At 48.1% G+C, this 21,921-nt stretch overlaps 2 protein-coding genes across 2 annotated transcripts; both read right to left on the bottom strand.

The window, feature by feature from the left end:
- Window positions 1–9,465: 9,465 nt before the first annotated feature.
- On the bottom strand, window positions 9,466–12,046 carry LOC128941122 (G-protein coupled receptor 35-like). The gene is made up of 2 exons (XM_054283065.1): window positions 11,758–12,046; window positions 9,466–10,427 (listed from the first exon to the last, which is right to left on the bottom strand). Exons 1-2 carry the CDS (start codon window positions 12,044–12,046, stop codon window positions 9,466–9,468), a joined length of 1,251 nt encoding a protein of 416 aa, XP_054139040.1.
- Window positions 12,047–17,150: 5,104 nt separating this feature from the next.
- Window positions 17,151–18,092, bottom strand: LOC128941135 (G-protein coupled receptor 35-like). The gene has a single exon (XM_054283084.1). The coding sequence runs from the start codon at window positions 18,090–18,092 to the stop codon at window positions 17,151–17,153; it is 942 nt and encodes a 313-aa protein (XP_054139059.1).
- Between the last annotated feature and the right edge of the window lie 3,829 nt (window positions 18,093–21,921).

Here is a 21,921-nt window from a genome sequence, read left to right as displayed (position 1 = left end):
TCTTGTCCCCAATACCTCCATTACAAAAATCCTAAAATCTACCTTTTCACCTGGTGATAATTATATTATTATACTATTTAAACTTCTGTGGCTTTCAGGTCCTCATACAAAGCTGGTAATTTGCTTCATGGGTCACAGTCAAGCCCACAGGTGTTCTGGGCTGTGTGCCAGGGTCTCTGAGCCCCCTGGCAGGGTCCTGGTGGCTCTGGACACCCAGAGGGATGCACTGAGTTCTGACACCCAGTGCTGCAGCCTTTTCCTTATGTAGTCCTTTGTTGTAGTTTTGTTAAGGTTTAATAAACCTCTTTAAATTTTCAAAGTGAGCAGTTGTCTCTCACAAGACAGATGATGGACTTTGGACCTGGTTAACATAAGAGATTTGATAACGGGATGCCTTGGCAAAAGCAAAGGGAACTTTGAAAATTAGACCCGTATTGCAAGAATTTGAACAAATCAAACAAGTTTACTGGAAAAAGAAAATCCCATTTAACTCTGCAAGCAAGAGATGGTATGTGCATAAATTTGTGTGTGTGATTTTAACCTAATCATTGCAGTACACATTACTGGTCTCCCTGAAATAGTATATATGTGTTTATATCCCACTATAAATAAAATGGGATTCTGATCACCAAATCAGTCTCCCTGTCCCTCTCCATTGCCAGGGCAGCTGAACTCAATGCTCATGCCCAGCTCAAAGGAACTGTGGGGAGAACAGAGGACATCTAAAGTCCTGCTCCCAGGGCAGGGCAGCAAGGGGGGCTCTGCTGAGCAGCTGGACCCTTGGGGACAGTTTGTTTGCTGGCAGTGCTCTGGTGACTTGGGTGACCATGGCAAGCACTGGCTTCTGGTGAAACAGAACGCCCTGAGGAAGGAAAGGCTCTGAAAAATAAAACTGCTGCACAGTTTTCCCCCCTAGAAAGTGTCATCACTGAAATTTTTTAAACAAAGTCTGGCACTTGGTGCCATGGTCTAATGGACACGGTGATGTTTGGTCATAGGTTGGACTTGATGATCTCAGAGGTCTTTTCCAACCTAATTGATTCTGTGATTCTGTGAAATAGCAATTTCTAAAGCTTGCTTTTTCTCTGGACCTCGTACCCCCCATTTCTCTCCTCTGTCACAGCACAAAGAGGCAAAAAGAGTTTCCAGTTGCAGCAGGAGCCTGGCACTGGCTGGGCATGGAAGGTGGCACTGGTTGGGTGGTTCCCATGACACAGTCTGGAGGAGGAAGGGCAGGTGAAGGCACACCTGGAGCCCAGGGAGGGCATTTACTGCACCAGGGATGAGCCTGGTGCCTGATAGCAGAGCTTCCCCATGCATCCCCCCACAGAGGGGAGGTTTGTGGGGTGGCTCCAGTGCAGATCTGTCACAGACATCTTTTATGAAAAATCCTTTCCTTAGGATTTTGTCTCCTGAGAAGCTGGGAGGCCTCAGGAACAAAATGTAAACAATGGTTATCTGCTGCTGTGGAATGCAATAGGTGCATCCGTGATTGGTCTCATGTGGTTGTTTCTAATTAATGGCCAATCACAGTCAGCTGGCTCAGACTGTGTTTGAGACACAAACCTTTGTTATTCATTCCTTTCTATTCTTAGCTTAGCCAGCCTTCTGAGATGAAACCTTTTCTTCTATTCTTTTTAGTATGGTTTTAATGTAATATATATAATAAAATAATAAATCAAGCCTTCTGAAACATGGAGTCAGATATCCTCTTCCTTCAACATAAGACCCCTGTGAACACGGTCACACAGATCCAGGGATGAGCCATGCAGGGGGAGAGGCCAGGCCAGGGCCTGCGCTGGGGACAGCCCCTGCAGAGCCACGACAGCCAAAAGCAGGGGACAGGGTGTGTGCTGCACTGGGAGCTGTGTGTCCCCTGTGTCCCTCCTCTGACACCAGCTGACAGCTCTGCACTGGCAGCACTGGGGAGAAGTTTGAACTACACAAAAATCAGCTTTTGTGATTTCTTCCTTCTGTCTGTGCCATCTGACGTGCTGTGCCTTTGTGCAGCTGGAAACTTTGGCCCAGAGGTGACTCACACTCTTCAACCTCTGCCTAACACAGCCCCAGGTGAACGCAGAAGGTCAAGCCCTCCCTGCATCACTTCTACCAGGAAAATAAAGATGTTAAAATGCTAAATAGGGAAATGTTTCAAGGGACGGTAAAGGGAGAAGTGAGGATCTGTGTTTATGAGGATATGTGTTTATGAAGACGAGGAAAGTGTTGAAATTCACCAGTGAAAATAAGTCAGCCTGGCATTTATTGGTGAACAAAAGCTCACGTGAATTGATTAAAAAAAACCCCAAAGCAACCAGAAATGGGTTGGATATCCTAACTGGTTTCACTGTTTTCACTTGAAATCTGCTTCACAATGATCATGTAGATAAATTGCCACCAGCAGCACAGTCCAAACCTGGGGTGAGTCTTCAAATGTAAACTCTGGGAAACCTTTACCTTTTTGAAACAGAGTGCTTTTTCTGCTGTGCCCACGTCTTTGTGGGAGGTCTTTTCTCTCTCTATTTTTAATTTTTTTTTAAATCTTTTTTTTTATTTTTTTTTTGAAAGCCAGTGGGGAATGCTGTCTCAGGATCCCTGTCCCAGGCAGGTGTGGGACCCCCTTCCCTTTCTCTGGGGGTGTCCAGGGAGCCTTTCCTTGGGCAGCCCAGCAGGAGCTGAGCATCTCAAACCAGGGGAGCTCACTGCAGGGCTTCCATTTCCTACACTGGGCTCTGCCTGGCAAGGGAGGTGGAAAAGGCTCTGCCTCTACTGAAAACTCCCTGCTGTGACTGAAACAGATGTCTCTGATGTAAGAGGTGAGAACAGAAGAATCTTTAAAAACAAAAGAAAGTGCGCACCAGACCCCAAATGTGTGTATCTGGAGCAGGTTTGGTGTATTTGTTGTTGTATTTGAGCTGGGAGTGCTGCAGAACATCCATCCCCCCAGGAATCAGGAGGTGAAATCATCCCTTGCTGCTCTCTGCCTACCAAAAATATCATCTGCTCTTCCCAAAGGGGCAGAACTCACGACTTGAGTCCAGCCAAGTGGCAAAAGAGAGAATTCCAGTCCTGTTATTAAAGGCACTTCTCTTTGATTATAACCCAGTTTATTTCACCTTTAACATGTTTCAAAGTTCTGTTTCTTTCAAAACAAAACCGAAGCCAAAGCCCCTCCCTGTGACCGTGTTCACAGGGGTCTGAGGATGAGGGAAGAGATGAGGATCTGACTCCATGTTTCAGAAGGCTGATTTATTATTTTATGATATATATTACATTAAAACTATACTAAAATAATAGAAGAAAGGATTTCCTCAGAAGGCTGGCTAAGAATAGAATGGGAAAGAATGATAACAAAGTTTTGTGGCTTGGACAGTGAGTCTGAGCCAGCTGACTGTGATTGGCCATTAATTAGAAACAACCACATGAGACCAATCACAGATGCACCTGTTGCATTCCACAGCAGCAGATAACCATTGTTTACATTTTGTTCCTGAGGCCTCCCAGCTTCTCAGGAGGAAAGATCCTAAGGAAAGGATTTTTCCTAAAACGTGTCTGCGACACCTCCCTCTCTAAAATCACAAAAGCCCTGTGAATGAAGCCATGAATTCAGATGGAATCTGTAAGTGCAGGGGCAGAGAGCAGAGATGCCCCGGTGGATGTGCAGCTCCCAGACACAGAGCCTGCTCTGGCCCCTGGGCACCCCAGCCTGGCACGGTCAGTGTCCAGAATGTGCCAGCAAGCAGCCTGGGAGTATAAAATAAAGGATTTAATTCTCCCTGATTGCTCAGCTGTCAGTGGGGAGTATAAATGTGTTGGGCTGTCAGCTGCATTCTTCCATTCAGCAGAATAATCAGCAAGGAAAGGAAGTGAGCAGCAATAAAAGATGTTACTGTTAAATGACAGTGTAAACAAGAATCTCTTCCTGCCCCAAGATCACTCCTGGCTTTCTGCCCACACTGGCTGCTGAGAAAATGCCTGTGGCTGCCACAGAGCCAGATCAGCTCAGGCAGCTCCTTTCCTTCTGCCACTAAGGGCTCTTCTCAGGAAAAACAGGTAATAAACAACCTTTGTGGCATGCAGAAGTGGAAATGCAGGGAAGTCATGCAGCAGGTGCAGCGATGCAGAGCTGGTGGTGTGCTGGGGACATGGCACAGAGCCTCCGCTGCAGCACTGAGAACAGCTGCTCCTTTGGTCCCCAGGCACTGCAAGGTGACTTTTGGAGGAAATGTGGTGCTTCTGGAGCTTTTGGGGAAATGTGGTGCTTCTAGAGCCTGCTTTTATACAGCAACACAGAGCAAGGGTTTAACTGTGGGCTGTGGTACCCACCAAGGGCTAAAGGCTTGGAGAATTGCTCTTGCAATTTTGAGGCTGATGGAAGTCAGGCCTGAAATATCTGTGCCAGATTTTTACTGAACCAAAGCAGGGAGCCTGGCTGGAAAGCCAAGGGCCAGAAAGGTAGAATTAGAGAGTGCTTGCCTTGGTAGGAAAATGTTAGCAGGCAGAAGTGGGATTTAGAAGTTAGCAAAGCAAAGCTGCTGGCAGCCTGTGCTGTGTTTCTGATGGACAGGGCTGCAGATGCTGCGGCCTTTCAGCACACTGAGGAATGGGGAACATCCATGGCTGCCTGGTGTCAGACTGTCCCTGGGGCACAAGGGACAGCTCATCCCCTTGGAGTGACACAGTGATGGCTCTGAGCTTCATTCAGAAACTGAGAGATTGCTTCTGCTTCAAGCTAACGATAACGAGCCACCCCAGTTTTCACTTCCCCAGCAGTGCCCTCTTTTTCTGTCTTAGATGAAAATGTTTTTGAAGTATGTCACAGCTTCTTGGTAGCAGCTTTCACACTTTCCCCCCACATCTGGCATTCAGCTGAACTCTCATTTTTCAGTCAGCCGCCCCGGCTGACACAGGGTTCGTTGTTGAAATGTAACAACAAAAGCAAATGGAAAGCCCCAAGCAAGAGATCTGCTGTGAGATGTTAGTAGAGCTTTGTGAGCACCAACATGAAAGTCAGAGGGAGGTTTGGATGTGTACCTGCACCCTGTGTGTGTGTCCTCCCTGTCCTCCAGTGCTGCAGCTGCTCTGGTTCCTCCTGGTTGTGTAACAAATCCATTTGGGGTTTTTGACAGGTGTGACACTGGCTGCATCCAGCTTTGTCATCAATCCACAGAATCACAGAATTATTGTAATGTAGGAGCTGCCAGTGCAAGACGTTTGTGCTGCCTGTGTCCTGCAGCTGCTGGGGGGTGGCATGGCCTGACCAGGGCAGGGTGAAGTCGTGCAGGTTGGGAGTGTGAGAGGTGAAGTCTGAGAGATGGAGATTCCAGCCCTTCTCACACCTGTGCCCTCCTCACCTGGCAAGCCCATGTTGGTGTTGTCCAGCCTTGGCTGCAGAGCAATGAAAGGCAGAGTGCATTCCGTGCTATGAAGGTTCAATTGCACATACTCGAAAGCTGGCGGATGTGGTGAGAGGTTTCTGCAGCAAGATAAAGCAAGCCAGGCACGGCCTGCACTGCCTGGATGGTCATGGTCTGCCTTCCAGGCAGTGGTGGAACAATCAGTACCTTCTTGGCAAGTGCTTGGATCCCCCTGGTCTCCCAGAGGTTGCTGAGCCCACCAGAAGTACCTGTATACATTGAAACACCTGTATACACTGAAATACCTGTATATCAATCACTGAAATACCTGTATGTCACTGAAATACCTGTATATCAATCACTGAAATACCTGTATAACACAGAAATACTGTGTATCATTGAAATATCTGTATATCACTGAAATACCTGTATACACTGAAATACCTGTATATCATTGAAACACCTGTGTATCACTGAAATACTTGTATATCATTGAAATACCTGTATATCAATCACTAAAATACCTCTATACACTGAAACACCTGTATATCACTGAAACACCTGTATATCACTGAAATACCTGTATATCACTGCTGCCTCCTCACTGCTAAAATCTTCTCCTACCTCTTCTCTACATGGATGGAAGAGCTTGGCCAAGTGGGTCATGAATTTGGAGGACACTCTTTCTACTAAATCAGCCTGAAGGCTGCAGATGGGAAAAGCAAAAGAGTGAATAAATAGAACAGTAGAAACCAGTTTTCTAGCTGGGGAACTTGAGGGACTTTCTTGGTCCTTGTGAAAAATGCATGTATTTTATGATTGGCTTTTCGCAAATATTAAAATGAATATTATATGTGTTGTGTTAGAAAGTAATACTGTTTTAATTTTCTTAAGTACTGTGTTAAATATAGTTTTAGGTTATAAAAATTTTTAAAATAGAAACTATCCTATGTAAGATGCTTTGTTTAACAGAAAGGACTCACAGCGAGATAGCAGCCACAGGACACCTGAATCTTTCAGAGAAAAAGAATTTATTGACGTCTTTTCAGAAGAAACGAACTTCTTCCTGCCTCGAAGGCGCTGTTAGGATTAGAGGGAAGAAGTTGATAAAGACCAGACAGAATCCTGTGTTTGAATGGAATTTATGCATCATGTATGAGGTGTATGAATATGCAACAGGCTGTTGTTCTTAAGGGTTAATCCTTTTCTGGCTAGTGGTGCCCAGAAAAAGGCACCCAGACATCGGTAACTCTTTGCTTTTATTGTCTCATATTGTCCTAACCATTTTACTACTATTAAACTTTTAAAAAATTTAAAAACAAGTGATGGGCGTTTTTCACAGTCCTTGTGCCACATATTTCAGCCCCAGCATTCCTGAATCCCTGCCTGAATGGTGAAGAACAAAATTTTGCAGGCTCTGCAGGGAGGAAGCCCGGCTGCCCCAGGCCAGGCACCCATGCTGAGTATCTCAGGGCTGCCAGAGGAAGGGGTGGCACTGGAAGATATGTGGCTGAGCAGAGCGTGCTCGGAAGTGCTTTGTTTACAGGCTGCTTTGCATCTCCCCCACCCTTTGTGTCAGCGGTTGGTGGAGTAGAAGTGGTTTTTTCTTGCCCATTTTAAACAGCAGTTTGGTTTGTGCAGAGCTTTTGCCTCTGAGGAGCTCTCATCCGTGCTGGTGAGACCAGAGGTACAGAATCAACACGCTGGCAATCAGGTGTGTTTATTCTGTACTTCCCAAATCACCCCACAGGTCCTGTACTGGGGGGAGAATGTTAAAGCTCTGTTAGCTTTCCTGGGGAACAATCTATCAGATCACAGAGTGCAGGTGTTATTCAGAAATGCTGGAGAGCCAGCAGCAGCAGCAGGGCTGGGGAAGCAGGGTGTGACCCTGAGCTGAGCCAGCAGCACAAAATCCATCTCTGCATGCACTGCACCCCTCGTCGCTGCTTTGATCTGTTCAAAGAAAATGCAAGTGTAGAAAAGGGGAGATGAACCAACCTCCTTAGGAGGTCTTTGCAGACAGAGCCTCTCCTCCTTTCCCTTTCTCCTCCTTTCACTTCCCAGTGTGTAGTGAGCAAAGGAAAGATTCTGCTTTCACATTTTGGTGTTACAGAGCAGATATCCCCATTTCTGTCTGACTCTCTGGCAGCATGCTGAGAATCCTGCATCCCCTGGGAGGCTGGCAGGGTTTTGCTGCTGTCCTGTGCTCTGAGCAGCCACTGCCCAGGTGGATGGAGGGCTCTGCTCAACCATTGTCTGCAGCAGGGGGTTCCTCCTTTTGCCATTGCCTTGAACAGGAGGAGACACAAAGGCAGGGCTGGCTGTAGGAGCTGTAAGGATGTTTCTGTGGCAGCAGCACATGGACAGCAGCTGTCCTAGGGTGACTTTATGATGCTTGTATCCCCAGTCATCTGTCCTGATTAGGCTGGATATTAATTTCTGCACCTCTAAGACTGGTTCTGAAAGTGAAGGGGAATAAAAAAAGCGTGCAGTGTGTTTGCAGAAACTGCACTTGCTGCTCTGCATTCCCTCTCACAGGCTGTTCTCTGCAGCACAGACAGAAAGAAAGAACTCTCCTTTGCTTTTTAGTTAGTTTTTTTAGCTAACTGAAGCAGAGAAATCCCCCAGGCTGTGATTTTTCTTTTTCTTGAAACTGATCAGCCTGCTCTGGACTGCAAACCCAGAACACCAGGAGCTCACACCTGTGGCCCAGCAGGGCTGGGACGCTGCATTTCCAGCACAGAAGGGACTGATAGGAGACTGAGTGAGCCAAGTTACACCCCACCAAAAAAGCTTTCTGAATTTGCCATCCCTTCAGAACAACAAGAAATTTTATTGTGTAGTATTATTATTTGTTAATATACTTGTGAATGCTTTCCTTGTTAAATAAACAGGTTTTTTTTACTTTTCTCCAAAGAAATCTTTTCCTGAACCAGCTGGAAAAAGGGTCACTTAAATCTGCTTTCTAGAAAAACCCTGTTGGAAGTTTCGTCCCAAATTTGCCCTAAACCAAACCAAATCCTGCAGCCCAGCCTGGGGTTAGGAGGTGTGAGTAGAGGTGTGTGCATGGTGCAGCCCAGCTCAGGGCATGTGGTCTGAAGCTGCTGAGTGGTTTCATCTACTTTTTAGGTGTTTGTGGTAAAATTACCACAGGGTGGGACACTCTGCTCTGCCTTAAAAAATTCCCAGTTAGAGCTCGTACCCACTGCCCCTTGCTTGGACAACAGGGAGCTGTCCCTCCTGGACAGGCAGCACAGCAGGTCCTCTACCACCCCATCTCCCCCCTTTTCCATTTAAATCATTAAAAAAACTTAATTCCATGCTAGAGACACAACTTTATTTAGGTTGATTTCTTTGGAACAGCTTTGCTACCACTTCAGACAGTCCTTTACACTATAAGATTGAATAGAGTCCTAATACAGAGTTCTTGTTCCCACTGCCCCACACCAACTCTTTAATTTTAATGCCATTTGACTCAAACATTTTGACTCACACAAGTTTTCCGTCAGTACAAGCAATTGCAATTTCTTCTGACATGGTGTTGTAATGATGATCATTTTGTAGCTGTTACATTGCTGTAAAGTTCTTTAATGCAAGCTAAATATGCCTTTTATGGGATTGTGCATTATTGGCAACTAAAAACCAGTAAGATTGTGACTTACAGAAACACCATCCCTTCTTTTTCTGCATGCTTTCACTCTGATTTTTTAGAAGTTTGTTGACATTTGGAATAGCCTATTTCTTTGTCACAGCTGCACAAACACTGATCCAAGGTGGGGATGAGAGACAAAACCCAATCCTTTACCTGTGCCTGTGCTTCTTTTGGGTTTCATGGGAAAATGAAAGATGGGGGTTTTTGGCAGGGGAAATCTACCCTACCCTTTTACGCAAATTTGCATTAAGGCAGAGAATTGTCAACGGCAATCTAGATCCTTAGATCAGAACCTGGACTGCTGTGGTTATCTGATTCAGAGCTGAATCATGTATCTGAATGTTTCCCATTAGTACAATGTCCCTCCACCCCACTCTTATAAAAAGCAAGTGTGAAACCCTGCTAGTGAGTCCCAGTAGAACACGGCAAATATAAAATGCGTGCTGCATGTGTTTTGTGTTAACGTGTTACAAGTGAGAGCTGAATTTCAGCTCCTTCACCGGCCTCAGATTTGGACTTTGCTAGCTTGGGAGATGCTTCCTTAAATTCCTGGTTGACAAAGTAGTAACAAATGGCATCCAGGCAGCAGTTTGTGTTGGCCAGGATGGAGGCGAAGTGCACGAAGTTGTTGACGCTCTGTATTGCCGAGCAGTCGGAGCTGACGGAGTCCAGGACGAAGCGGAGGAGATGCCCGAGATAAAGAGGTAAAAAGCAGATGATGAACACAGCCATGTTTGCAGACACAATGTAGACAGCTTTCCTGGTCAGCATTTCATTGCAACAATTGTCAGTCTTCTTCCTCCTGAGCTCTGCAATGATTTGTATGGAGCAGTAACTCAAGATGAGCAGCGGTATGAAAAACCCCGCAATAATGGTACACAGCGTGATCACCGAGGGTGTCACAGAAGATTTTTCAAAGCAAAAATCATCTTCTCTTCGGTCCTCAAAGCTTTTAATGAGAGAAGTCTCACAAATGATGACTGTCCAGAGGACTCCAGAGGCAAAAGCTGCCATCAGAGGAGACCTGAGTGCCTTGGATCTCAAAGGGTACTTGATTGCAAGGTACCTGTCAGCAGCAATGAGGGTGATGATGCCGATGCTCATGAAGCGGTTTGTGAAATAGCCACCTTCCAGAACCAGGCACCAGCCATCCACCTTCAGGTGCTGGAACTGGGACAGAGTTTTGAATGGCAAGGTGAAGAGCAGCAAGCAGTCAGCCACAGCCAAGTTGACCATGTACACTCGGGTTTCTGTCCATTTGCCAAGTTTGTAACAGAACACCCACAGCGCCAACACATTCAGCACAATGCCCAAAAACAGAACTGGGATGTAAACACACAGCTGGAAAACTGAAAATATTTCATAGGCTGTGATATTGCAGCTGCTGTGGTTCATTTTGGGAGTATCAAAACGTACAGTTCCTGGAAAAGCAAATTAAGCCTTTTACAAGGGAGGCTCTGGACTGAATCAGTGATTAATTCTAATTGAGAGAATTCGGGGCTTTGCCACCTTTTGCCTGATGCAGGGTACCTAGTGGGAAGAAGAGGGACAGGGACACAAGCCTGATCAGTAGTGAAGGAGAGAAAAACTTAAGATTCTCCCTGGGCCCTCTGTGGGGAAGACTGATCCTGGAGGGTGGGAGGGAGAAGGGCTTGGGCCCCTGTTTTGGCTCAGACTTGGATCAGGCAGCAGGAGATATCCTGCAGCAAGGAGTTATGTGAGCCATTGCAAACATTTGATAGTGGGAAGGGGATCCCTAAACCCAGCTCTCATCCCTTCCCTTACAGCAGGGCTCAGTGGAAGCCAGCCAGTGACCTCACAGCTTAAAATGTCCCAGATGTGCAGCAGAAGGACAGCTGTCCTTTCCCTCAGTCCTGAGATGTCTCTGCATCTCCCCTCTCACACGAGCAATTATTGGTGTATCTCTCACTGGTTTCAGCTGCCTTCAAATTCTGTACTCAGAGGGCTGCACTGAGAATCGGAGTGCTGGGTCTGCTCGCTGCCTTTCAAGGATTATCAAAGCTGCTCTTTATCTTAAAGGCACTGCAGCCACTGTTCCAAGACAAAACAAACTCACCGATGCCATGGCAGGAACGTGATGTGGAAGAGGTGAGCTATGTTTGGTCTAGCAGGTGGTTTTATCACCTTGGATCTAAGGGTAATATTGCTGTTTGCCCTCCAGCTTTGGAGAAGTTAATGCAGAAGCACGTTCCATGTCCAACTGTTCATGGACACAAAAAGCCCAAGATGTCTGACATGTTTTTGGGTTTTCCCTGCAGGGGGAACGTGGCTCTGTGGGGGAAGGTTCATGGGTCTCAAAAGCAACCCCAGCGAGCAAACCATAAGGGAGTGCTGCAGCATTTATGTGCATCTGTGGGTCTTGGTTAGCTTTGAAAATCTAGAGGAATCACAGAATCACACCAGGACACCTCTGAAGGGGTGAGGGAATGTGGTACAGCAGACATCTGCAGCAGCTCTGTCCTCTGGACATGAGAAATGCGCTACGAGCCCGTAAGATAAAAGGGAAGATCGTAACAGGGAGACCTAGAAAAGATCTAGCAAAGGCTGAGACAGCCCTCAAGCACCCCAAAACGTGTCAGATGTGGTCAGTATCAATATGAACATTTGAAAATATATTGGCTCCAGCCCTCTCTTTCTCCATCTCTATTCTGGTGTCCCAGCACTGCTGGGGAAAGGTGAAGCCTTGCAGAACGCAAATAACCATGTGAGTAAATAGCCAGGAGAAATTACCTGTTCTCTTGCTGTCCTCGGAGAGAGTGAGTTCCTCCAGCCCAGCTGTGGAGTGCTGTGCAGGCAGGACGAGCAGTGCTCCTTGCACATGACCAGTCAGGTGTCCTCTGATCACAATTTCTGGTGGCTGTGAGAGCAGCAACGCTGGCCGAGAAAGCACCCGCAGTGCTCCTGAACAAAGGGCAGAGCTTCCTCTGTCATCACCATTGGTGTGGCTTGTACCACCTCCTGCTGACTGAGGAGCCTGCAATAGCCCTGCAGGGAGGTGAGAGGCTTGTCTGCCCTGCATCCCTGCAGCAGCTCCTCTGGAGGTGGAATAGCTTTGGCTTTTTCCTTTGCTTTGCCTTCCATTGCCTGATGTCTCGCTGGGCAATGCCTGTTGACTCTCCTTGCCCAACAGACTGCTTGGAGGGCACCCATTGCCCTGGAATGTCCTGAGGTCTTCTCTCTGCCTTCCTGAGTGCCACCCCTGCCGGGATTGGAGCAGGAGTGGCTTCTGTTGTCACACTGCCTGAGCCCTGGGACAGAACAGCCCCAAAAGCCCTGCAGCTGTTGGAGAGGTGAGGGCAGTGGTTTCCAGGCAGTTTTGTGATTATTATAAAGCGTTTCACTCTGAATCATAGTAGTTCTCTTGTCTTCCATAGCTCTTCTCAGCCAGCAATTCTGAGAAAACGTGGCACCGTGACCCTGTGACCTGCTGGCTCTGTGACTGCTCAGTGGTTGCAGATGTCTGTGTCTCAGGGGTGCTCTTGGGCTCCCCACAAGAGCCTAATTACCAGAAAAGCTCAGGCAAGTTGATGAATGAGCTTAAAGATGCTGATATTAGCACCTTGAATTGCTGTCTTGGGCAAACGTATTTCCCCTTTCCACTTTGCTCTAAGGTCACATTAGAGGAGTTTCTGGAGTATTTCTGCATTGTCTGTCTGCACATCACAAGCCAGCTCTTGAAAATAATTCCATGCCAGTGTACAGTCACAATATATTACAAACTTCTAAATTTCCAGGGACTGCTTTGGCCTTTCTTGGGGCTGCTCCTTGGTGGATGCTTACAAGTCGTTACTGACATATTAGTGTGCCCAGCTCATTGATCCCCAACCAACAACATTTTAATGTCATGGTCCTTGTTGGTACTTTAGTCTTCAAAGTCATCCAGCTTCTGGACTGTGATAGTTTCATCACTGTATAGAAAACTTTGCATCCTCCTCAAGCATTGTTCACAGCCTCCTCTTGTCTGTTTCTAGGAAATCACTAGTGGTATAAACCATGAGCAGTCAAAGTCATGCCTGGAGGGGCTCAGCTCATAGAACCTCTCCAATGTGATGATTCCATCCACAGCTTGGTGCTGTGGTTGCCAGATGAGGGTCTCATCAGCCCAGCGAGGTCTCAAGACAGGGAGCAGCCATGTCACTAGGCACAAAGCACCTGGCTGTGAGCAGCATGTTCACCAGCATGTGTCAAAGCAAACTCAACACCAGCTACCAGCAGGCAAAGCTAGGATCAAGTGCTGTCTGCCGAGAACTTACATGGCTCCTGCTGAGGCTCTTGGGTCTGTGTCTGATTCCTGGCCATGGCAGCATCAGGATCCCCATCCTTCTCTGCACCCTGTTCCTCTGTCAGCCACCATCATCGGCAGCTGCTCAGGGTCCCCTCCTTCCAGGCAGTCACAGGTTTTATCCCCCCTGCCATGGGCCACTGACGCTCACTTGGTATTTCCCCTGCCTCTGCAGCTCCCGGCCTGTCTCAGTGCTGTGAGTGCTGTCCCCGTGTGGCGCACAGGAGGTGACACTTGTGCTGTGTCCCTGCTGGCAGCTCTCGGGCAGGCTCTTCCAGGGCTCAGCAGCACTGCAGAGCACTGGTGCCTGTCCTCAAAGAACCTTGCACTGACACCAGCATCCACCACATTGTGCCTGGAAAAGCGATTTCTGAATGAATGAAAGTAGCCAGTGGGACAAAATATTCACTGGTATAGCCTGCTGTCAGACACATTGATGAGCTCCTGCCTCCTCTCCCTGCTGGGGAATATCTCCATCTCCCCTGCATTGCTGTGTCCTGCTGGCTGCAGCTGCAGGGGCAGAGCCCCTGGCAGGATGGGAGGGGTGCTGGTACCATCTCCACACACAGAGAGGGACACAGGGCTCTGGCTGCCCTGCAGTGCCTCTGCCCCACGGGGTTGCTTTCCTGCCTTTCTCACGGCCAGAGGGGATGGTGCAACAGCAGATCTTGACCAAAAGAGAACTGTGGGGTTGAGAGCAAAACATGTCAGTCTTATTTTTAGCGTGTCAGATGGTGGTTTGAGGCTAAGTGCAGCAATCCCACACAATGACCAGCCCTGGTTGTTGGGGCTGTTTCCCCTTTCCCCTTCCCCAGCAATGCACGGAATTGCCTATGGCAGGAAATGCTGTGGGGCTCCTGTGTTGCAACCCTCCCCATGCTCCTGCACTGATGCCTTGTGGGGCTACCTAAAAACAGAGGCCAGACAAAATTAAGAGAATAAAAAGCAGCTATATTTATTGTAAGGCCTTCAGGTTCATTTAGGGCAGACGAAGACCCACAAGGGCTACACCCAAAAATGGATGATGGGTCACAGGTTTTCACACTTTTATAAATTTGTCCATTTGATATTGGGGGTCAATCTTCCAAGTACAGCTTCAGGTAATGAAGCCATGTACCCCCAGTTTGCTCCCCCCAACTCACTTTTATTTTACATCTCTCAGGGCCTGAGGCAGTGAGGTGTCCTTGATTGTCAGGCCTGGAGAGGAATTGTTGTGTCTGCCCAATGTGGAGTTTAGAGTTATATACTAAAGAACTGCAGGATTATAAATACATGAAAAACACAAAATCTAAAGTTCTAAGGCATCAGCAGCACCAGGGACCAGCTGAGTATCTGTGCCCACACACTGGGCAGGGCATGGAAAAGCCTGTGCTTCCCAAGAGCCTGATGCTGCTCCAGGGCTTGTGGAGTTCCCTGGAGGCTGCTGGGCAGCACTCACGCCTGGAACAGCTGTGCTGTGCCAAGGAAACAAAATCAGAGATGCCTCCAGCACCTGAAAGCAGCACCCAGCCCACAGCTCCCCAGTATTGTCCTTCAGCCCCTGGAGATCAAACCTCTGATAAGAACTCAGGTCTCAGGCCTGCCCAAATGCCACCAAACAGCAAAATAGTGTCTAATGCCAGCCCCTGCTTTCCATGCATAGAAGGGCCAAAAATGTTATATTGGTGGCTACTCACTCACTCACTTACTCACCCACCCACCCACATAAAAGCAGATTATTTTTGCAGATTCATAAAAGCAAGATTCTGAATTGCTTTGAAGACTTTTCCTTCTTTTCCTTTCCTTCCTTCTTTTTTTTTCTCCCTCACAAGCTTGAAGTGGAAACTATTATTAGCATTTTTTTCTTTTAAGGGACAGGAAAGTTACATCTTGCAGAAATGTTGCTAAAATGCGGTGGTTCAACCTTGCTGTTTGGGGCAGCTGATGGACTCTGCCATTTCCCAGACTCTTGTGCTAGGAAATGGAAAAGATTTGGGGTTAAGGATGTTGCCATCCTCCTGGATTGCTATTGCAGTGCTGGATGGAAGCCAGCAGTTTGTTGTGGCCCAGGGTCTGATAACTCATCTGTTCTATTCACTGGGAGCACTCAGGGAGCTGAGGCTTTGTTCAGATTGAAACCAGATGCCAGAAACCCATCCTAAACTTGACATTTAAACCAGGTAATAACTTTTGTCCAAGGTAGAACATATATCTTCAGATAATCAGGAAGTTCCTTGCTCATCTTTGGGTTTCACTGTTAAATACCCTGCTGGAAGGCAGATCTTATATCTCTGTGGCAAAGGCTTTTCTCCCAATCTCCAGTATAGGTTTAGCATTAAGAGTAGAGGACTCTGCTGTATAATGGTAATAAATGAATATTTATTTATAGATATGTTACTGTGACACATCTTTATTTTCACTTGCAAAAGTATGGATTTTTTTTTTTGGTTTGTTTTCATACATTCAGTGGAAACAGCAAAAAAAAAAATCTTAGTGATGACAGAGATTGTGAAATCAACTAATTTCCCCTTTACAATGAGAAAAAGGATCACTTATGAGACCTATATGTGAGGCCACATGTATAAAAAGCATTGCTGTTCTGTATTTCAGAGTAGATAACCTATTTGGAGCCCATTGGAAATTGAACAAGTTCTCCACGTTAACTGGGAGAAAACATGAGCATGACTGAATCTGCAAAAATAAGCAAGTTGTTTGCTGTCTGGATTAACAGTAGGTTGATATGAATCTTTATCTCTTTTTTCAAAATAATAAAAAAAATCATAATAATCGTTTTGGAACAGGCATTCACTATAAGCAATGAGATGCAGGGTCTCAGAAGGGAATCCTAGGTCCAAAAATCTTTTTGAAGGCCTCCGTGCTGTTCCTGAAGTAGCAGTGTTTTTCCTTGCTGAACACCACTTGCCTGGCTTGTAAGAGATGGCTGCCAAGAAGGCTCTTGCTTTCTGGGGGTAGTTAATTGCAGCATATTTGTTGATGGGTGACAACACTCACACATCTCCTTAAGCAATAGATGGTTGATAAGATCAGGCACTATTTGTCTCCCATATCTTTTCCTGTCTTTGAAAAGATCATTTAGAAGGCAGAACGAGGACTAAACAGTGTGCAATGGTTAAACTGGTCACATACACACACAGGCTACTTGCTCTGCTTGCAGTGAAATACCAGTAATGCCAGAACATTAGAAAATACACCAGTGAAGAAAACTGGGACTGGAGTTATCAGCTGAATGACCTGAGTAGTTTCATCTGTTCTTACGGCACCGTTGCTCACTGCAGCTTCTGCTGTGTTGTCTGCCTAAGCATTGACGCAAAGCAGGTGGATCTAATGTCTGGATATGGGACACTTTCCGTGCTGGGAACAGTCCTTTGTTTATTTCAGCAAGGTCTAGTCAGTGGTTTCAGACTGTGGTCTGAACCTGTGTCACTACCGCGTGGTGACAGACTCGTAGGGGAACTAGATGTCAGTTGTCACTAAGGAAGTTATTTGTCTCTAAGTTTACATCAGCAGAATGTGAGCTTGCAGTCTCAGGAGGAAATATTTTGGAGTTTTTACAAGTCACTGAAAGTGAAGGACCATGAAGCCAACCAAGACAAGCTGTCACCAGGAGGCGCCTGGAGCTGCGATGCAATGATACAAGACAGTAGTCAGAGCTGGAGTCAAGTCACTGAGGACAGCAGGACAAAATTCAAGTTAACATCAGACCCTTTGGAGGGGTTTGCCCCTTTTTGTCCATATGCCTGTGCCTACAATGATTGCAAACGCTGCATGTGGCTCCATTGCCTGTGCCTCAAAACTTGAGCAGCTTTGTGGCACTCAACACGTGCCATGCACTACACCTTGTTCATATCATCACTTGATCCGTGGGTGGCTGTGACTCCTCGCTTTGGTTCATCTTGGACCTGATAAATATACACTTGGGGAACATAGAAGAAAACTCTGGAAATTCCTTGGCTGCAAAATAATAGCAAAATGCATCCAGACAGCAGTTAGAATTTGCTAAGCATGCAGAGACCTTAATGTAGGTTATAACTCCTGGCATCAGAGAACAAGCTCCAGCAGTTTCCACCACAAACCGCAAGAGCAGTGAGATGTGGAAAGGTGAGAAACAGATAGCAAACACACACAAATTCACAGAAACTATCTGCACTGCCTTCTGGAATAATTTTGTCTCATGAGGACCTGTGGCCATTTTCTTTTTTAGACATCTGATGATTTGTATGGAGCAAAACATCACAATCCCTAAGGGAATAAAGTACCCACAAATGCTGTAGAATAAGGAGGAATATTTAGGTAGAAGAGATTGTTTCTGAAAGCAAAAACCGTCCTGGTTACCGCGATGTGTGCGATACGAAAGGGAATAAGTTATCATTGCTATCCAGAGAAAGCCACAGATAGAAGCTGACTTCAGTGGGGATCGAAGGATCTTTGCTTTTAGAGGGAACTTGATTGCAAGGTATCGATCAATCGCAATCAGGGTGATGATGAAGATGCTCATAGGCATGTTTGTAAAATAGATGTTTTGTATGGTTAAACACAGCCGGTCTATGGGATGTGTGTAGCTGGTAAAATACAGAAGGAAAGGCAGGGTGAAGAGCAGGGAAGAGTCTGCCATGATGAGGTTGATCATGTACACCTTGGTCTCGGTCCACCTCTTGATTTTGCAGCAGAAGACCCATAAGGCAATTGCGTTCAGTGGGATCCCCAGAACGAGCACTGGGATGTACACAATCAGCTGAAGCACCACAGTGTTGTTATGTGCACCTCTGTGAGTGCAGTTCTCCATGTTGGGCTGTCTCTGCAAGGAAAGAGTGCAGGCATGAGACTGAGCTCACTGGCAGCGTCCTGCGGCTGTGCCCTCCTCTCATGGCCCTGCAGGTCCTTGTGTCCGTGCGCTGCTCATGTGGGCAGCCTCAAAAATCTGAACTGGTTTTTGTTCAGTCCACAAAACTACCGAGACTGCCCTCTCTTGCTGCTGGCGCAGGGTTAAGCCTTCCTCACCATCCCTCCAGTCCTGGTATGAACAGTTGGGTCACAGCAAAGCAGAATACTATTTTTCATTGTTACCTTCGCTCTGCTGTGGTTGTCAGAGCCATTGGCTTTAGGACAGCCCACACCAGAGCTGGGCAGCATTACCCATTTGCCCTGAGCAGCATTCCCCCTTTTTCCTGGGCAGCATTCCCCATTTTTCTTGGGCAGCATTCCCCATTCGCCCTCCACAGCCCTTGGTTTGCTGCTGAAGCCACTCCATGGTTTTACTCTGAGTCTTGCCAGACCTGAGAAAATCCTCAGGGCTTGAGCCCTTCCAGCCCAGTGGCTTTGCTCCCAGGGACAGTGGGAATGCTGCCACAGGCTGCTGGGTGGGTGGGTGCCTGCTGTGAGCCGGATTTGTGCCCCCAAACACAAATCCATTCTGCTGGTGGAGAGGAACAGCTCAGCAGGAGTATCAGCAGTCCTAGCAGATTACAGGCCTCCAGAGAAAGAAGGGAAAGTGAGCAAATGAGCACATGTGTCTGATCTCAGCCTTCAAAGGTAGGAAGCAAAAATTTTAGTCAGAAAACATGAATCTGAGAACATATCTCCTGCTCTTCCTTTAAATATCTCAGGGCATTTGCCACCAGCAAAGAGGATGAATCAGATTTTGTCTGCAGCTCATATAGGAAGGGTTTGCAATGAGCCAGGCACAGAAAGTGCCCAGATTCCTACAATCTCTTACCAATACCTCGCCTTATAAGTCAGCAGCTTCTAAACATCAATATGCAAATTGTAGTGAAAATAGATGATTGCATTAAGTAAGTTAACTGTTTCTAGTGTCCAACACTGGGAGACAGATCTGGCAGAGGAAAGCACAACACCTGCCCTAGCACCAGAACTGGTACGGCAGTGCTGAACCCCAGGCGTACAGTCATCTTTAGGGTGGAATTCATGGAGGAACTAACATACAGCCACTGTCCTGGTGCTCTTGGGCTTTCAGCCTCATAGGTTTTGGTCACTCTGTGGTTTCAGCCTATGCTGCAGCTGTTGCCTGGCAGCCTGTTGTGGTCACCTTGCAGTGAAAAAGCCACTCTGCCATATCAGTGGCCTGAGGAACAGCAGAGCCCTCTGGGCTGGACATGCCAGCCCCAGGGAGCCCCACACAAGCACGGAGCTGGTGGCAGCTCCAAGGCCGTGTGGCAGCTGTCCCCACTGCTGAGGGAGCACTAATGGGACCTGCAGCGAGGGGCAGAGAGCCCCTGGGCGGGATGTGGCTGCAGAACAGAGGCAGAGCAGCTGTGGGAGCAGCAGGGAAGCCGGGCAGCGGGAAGCAGGGGTTGAGGCGCTCCCTGAGGGGCCGGGCAGGGCACGGTCGCTGCTGTGGGACAGGGAAGGGAGGGCTGGCTTTACCTGCTCCGCGGGCGGGCTGCTCCTCACACAGGCCGCGGATATCTCGGCAGGGAAGGGCTCCGTGCTGTCACTGCTGTCCCGGGGCTGTCACAGCCCGGCAGGGCTGAGCCCAGCACTGAACTCGTGCGAACACCAGCGCTTCATTTATGCCCTGACTTCCTCGGTCTGGAGCCTTTGGTGCCCTCTGTTGTCCCGCTGCCGGCAGCTCAGAGCTCCGCCGTCGGCCCCCCCGCCCATCCCCGCCTCGCCTCACACAGCCCGGCTATTAAAATGTCATCTTTCCAATCGGGGGAAAACAATTTCTGAGATAAAGCCCGTAATGGTTGCAAATTGCCCGTCTGGCAGCAGAAGGTTCCTCAGGGAGGCTGGGCAGCGGTGCTGCGGGGGCAGAGGGGGCCCGGTGGGACAGGGACAATTCCAAGGGGACAATGGTGCCTGTGCCCCCGGGGACAGCGAGCCTGGGGACACACAGTGCTGCTGTCACCTGCACCTGACAGATCTATGGGCTGGCTCTCCCTCTACACAGCAGCCAGGAGTGTAACTCTGCCCATCAGCATGGCTGGGATGCCAGATCACGGCAGTCACTGCCACCAGTGTGGCACTGAGGGGCTGGGACCTTTGGGAGCATGGTTAGGAGCTGCCCAGTGCTGTGTCACAGACTTTTGGATGGGCTTTGCTGCCCACTGGCTAGAGCAGTTGCAATCCCATCTCTGCGAGCCAGCTGACAGGAGCCAGACTGACTCCTTCAGGATTTGTCCCGTTAATTCTTGTCTTTGGAGCTGTCATGGTGTGACACTGGCCAAATGCCTGGCACCCACGAGAGCTGCCCTCTCACCCTCCCCTGCCACAGCTGGGCAGAGGAGAGGAACATTTAACAAAGGGTTCCTACGCTGAAATAAGGACTGGGAGAAAACACTCCAAGGGCAAAACAAGCTCATCTTAGAGATACAAAGTGATTTTATTACTTTCAAAATTAGACGAGGATAATAAGAAGTAAAGTAAGCCCTTAAAACACCTTTTCTTCTCCTAACCCCTCCCTCCTTACCACTGACAGCACAGGGAGACAGGGCATGGGGGTTTGGGTCAGTTCATCCCCGAGATTTCCTTGTGCTGCTCTGGGAGAGCAGTCCCTATGAGACCATGGGAGAGACAGTTCTCTGTGAACTTTTCCAGAGCTGGGTCCACTCTCACAAGCAGCACTTCTCCCAAAATTCCTGCAAAGTGAGTCCCTCCCACGGGAGACAGTCCTCCCAAAACTGCTGCAGTGTGGGTCATTCATCCACGGCATGCAGTCCTCCAAGGACAGGCTGCTCCAGCCTGGGAGCAGGGCCCCCTCTCCACTGGGGCTCCCACTGGATCACAGCCTCCTCCAGGCATCCACCTGCTCCAGCATGGGCACCTTCCCCATGGGCTGGGGGGGAATGGGGGGAACTCCACATCCCCTGTGGATCTCTGCATCCCTCATGGATCCCCACAGGCTGTGGATGGATCTCTGCATCCCCCCTGGATCCCCATGGGCTTTGGGTGGATCTCTGCATCCCCGTGGATCTCTGCATCCCCCATGGATTCCCAGGGCTGTAGCAGCACAGCTCCTTCACCATACTCTCACCATGGCTGCAGAGGAATCTCAGCTCTGGCCCCTGGAGCACCTCCTGTCTATCCTTCTCCACTGATCTTGGTGTCTCCACGTTGTTTCTCTCACATGTTCTCACCTTCTTCTCTGGCTAGAAAAAGCTGTGTCCCCCTATATTTTGATTTTCGTCTTAAATCTGTTACCACAGAGGTGTTTCCGACCTCTCTCATTGGCCCAGCCTTGGCCAACAGCACGCCCATCCTCAGCGCCATCAGGGGCTGGCTCTGCTGGACATGGTGGAAGCTTCCAGCAGCTTCTCACAGGAGCCACCTTTGTGGACCCCCTGCTACCAAAAACCAGGCCCTGCAAACCCAGCAGAGGAGGTCATGCTCTCAAAGGTGACAGCAGCAGATGGTGCATCATTTGTGGGCTGACTGAGGGCAGGTGTAGGTCAAGGGGAAAGATGTGTTTGTGGGCAGGAAAGACTCCCCCACGCTGTCTGGTGGAACACTCTTGAGTATTGCCAGGCAGAGCTCAGTGCTGTTTTGGGGGTTTTTTAGCATTCAGAAAGAAAAAAAGCCCAGTTCGAGGCAGCATTTATCCACTTCCTCTGTCCCCTGACTTTTCTGGGCTGCTGACTTGTGGAAAAACACAAATC

This window comes from Melozone crissalis, unplaced genomic scaffold (genome assembly GCF_028551555.1).
Source record: "Melozone crissalis strain CALT ecotype California unplaced genomic scaffold, PUWL_Pcris_2 ptg000034l_1, whole genome shotgun sequence".
Classification (NCBI taxonomy): domain Eukaryota; kingdom Metazoa; phylum Chordata; class Aves; order Passeriformes; family Passerellidae; genus Melozone; species Melozone crissalis.
Note: the sequence above shows the minus strand (reverse complement) of the source record. Positions and strands in the feature narration are given on the sequence as shown.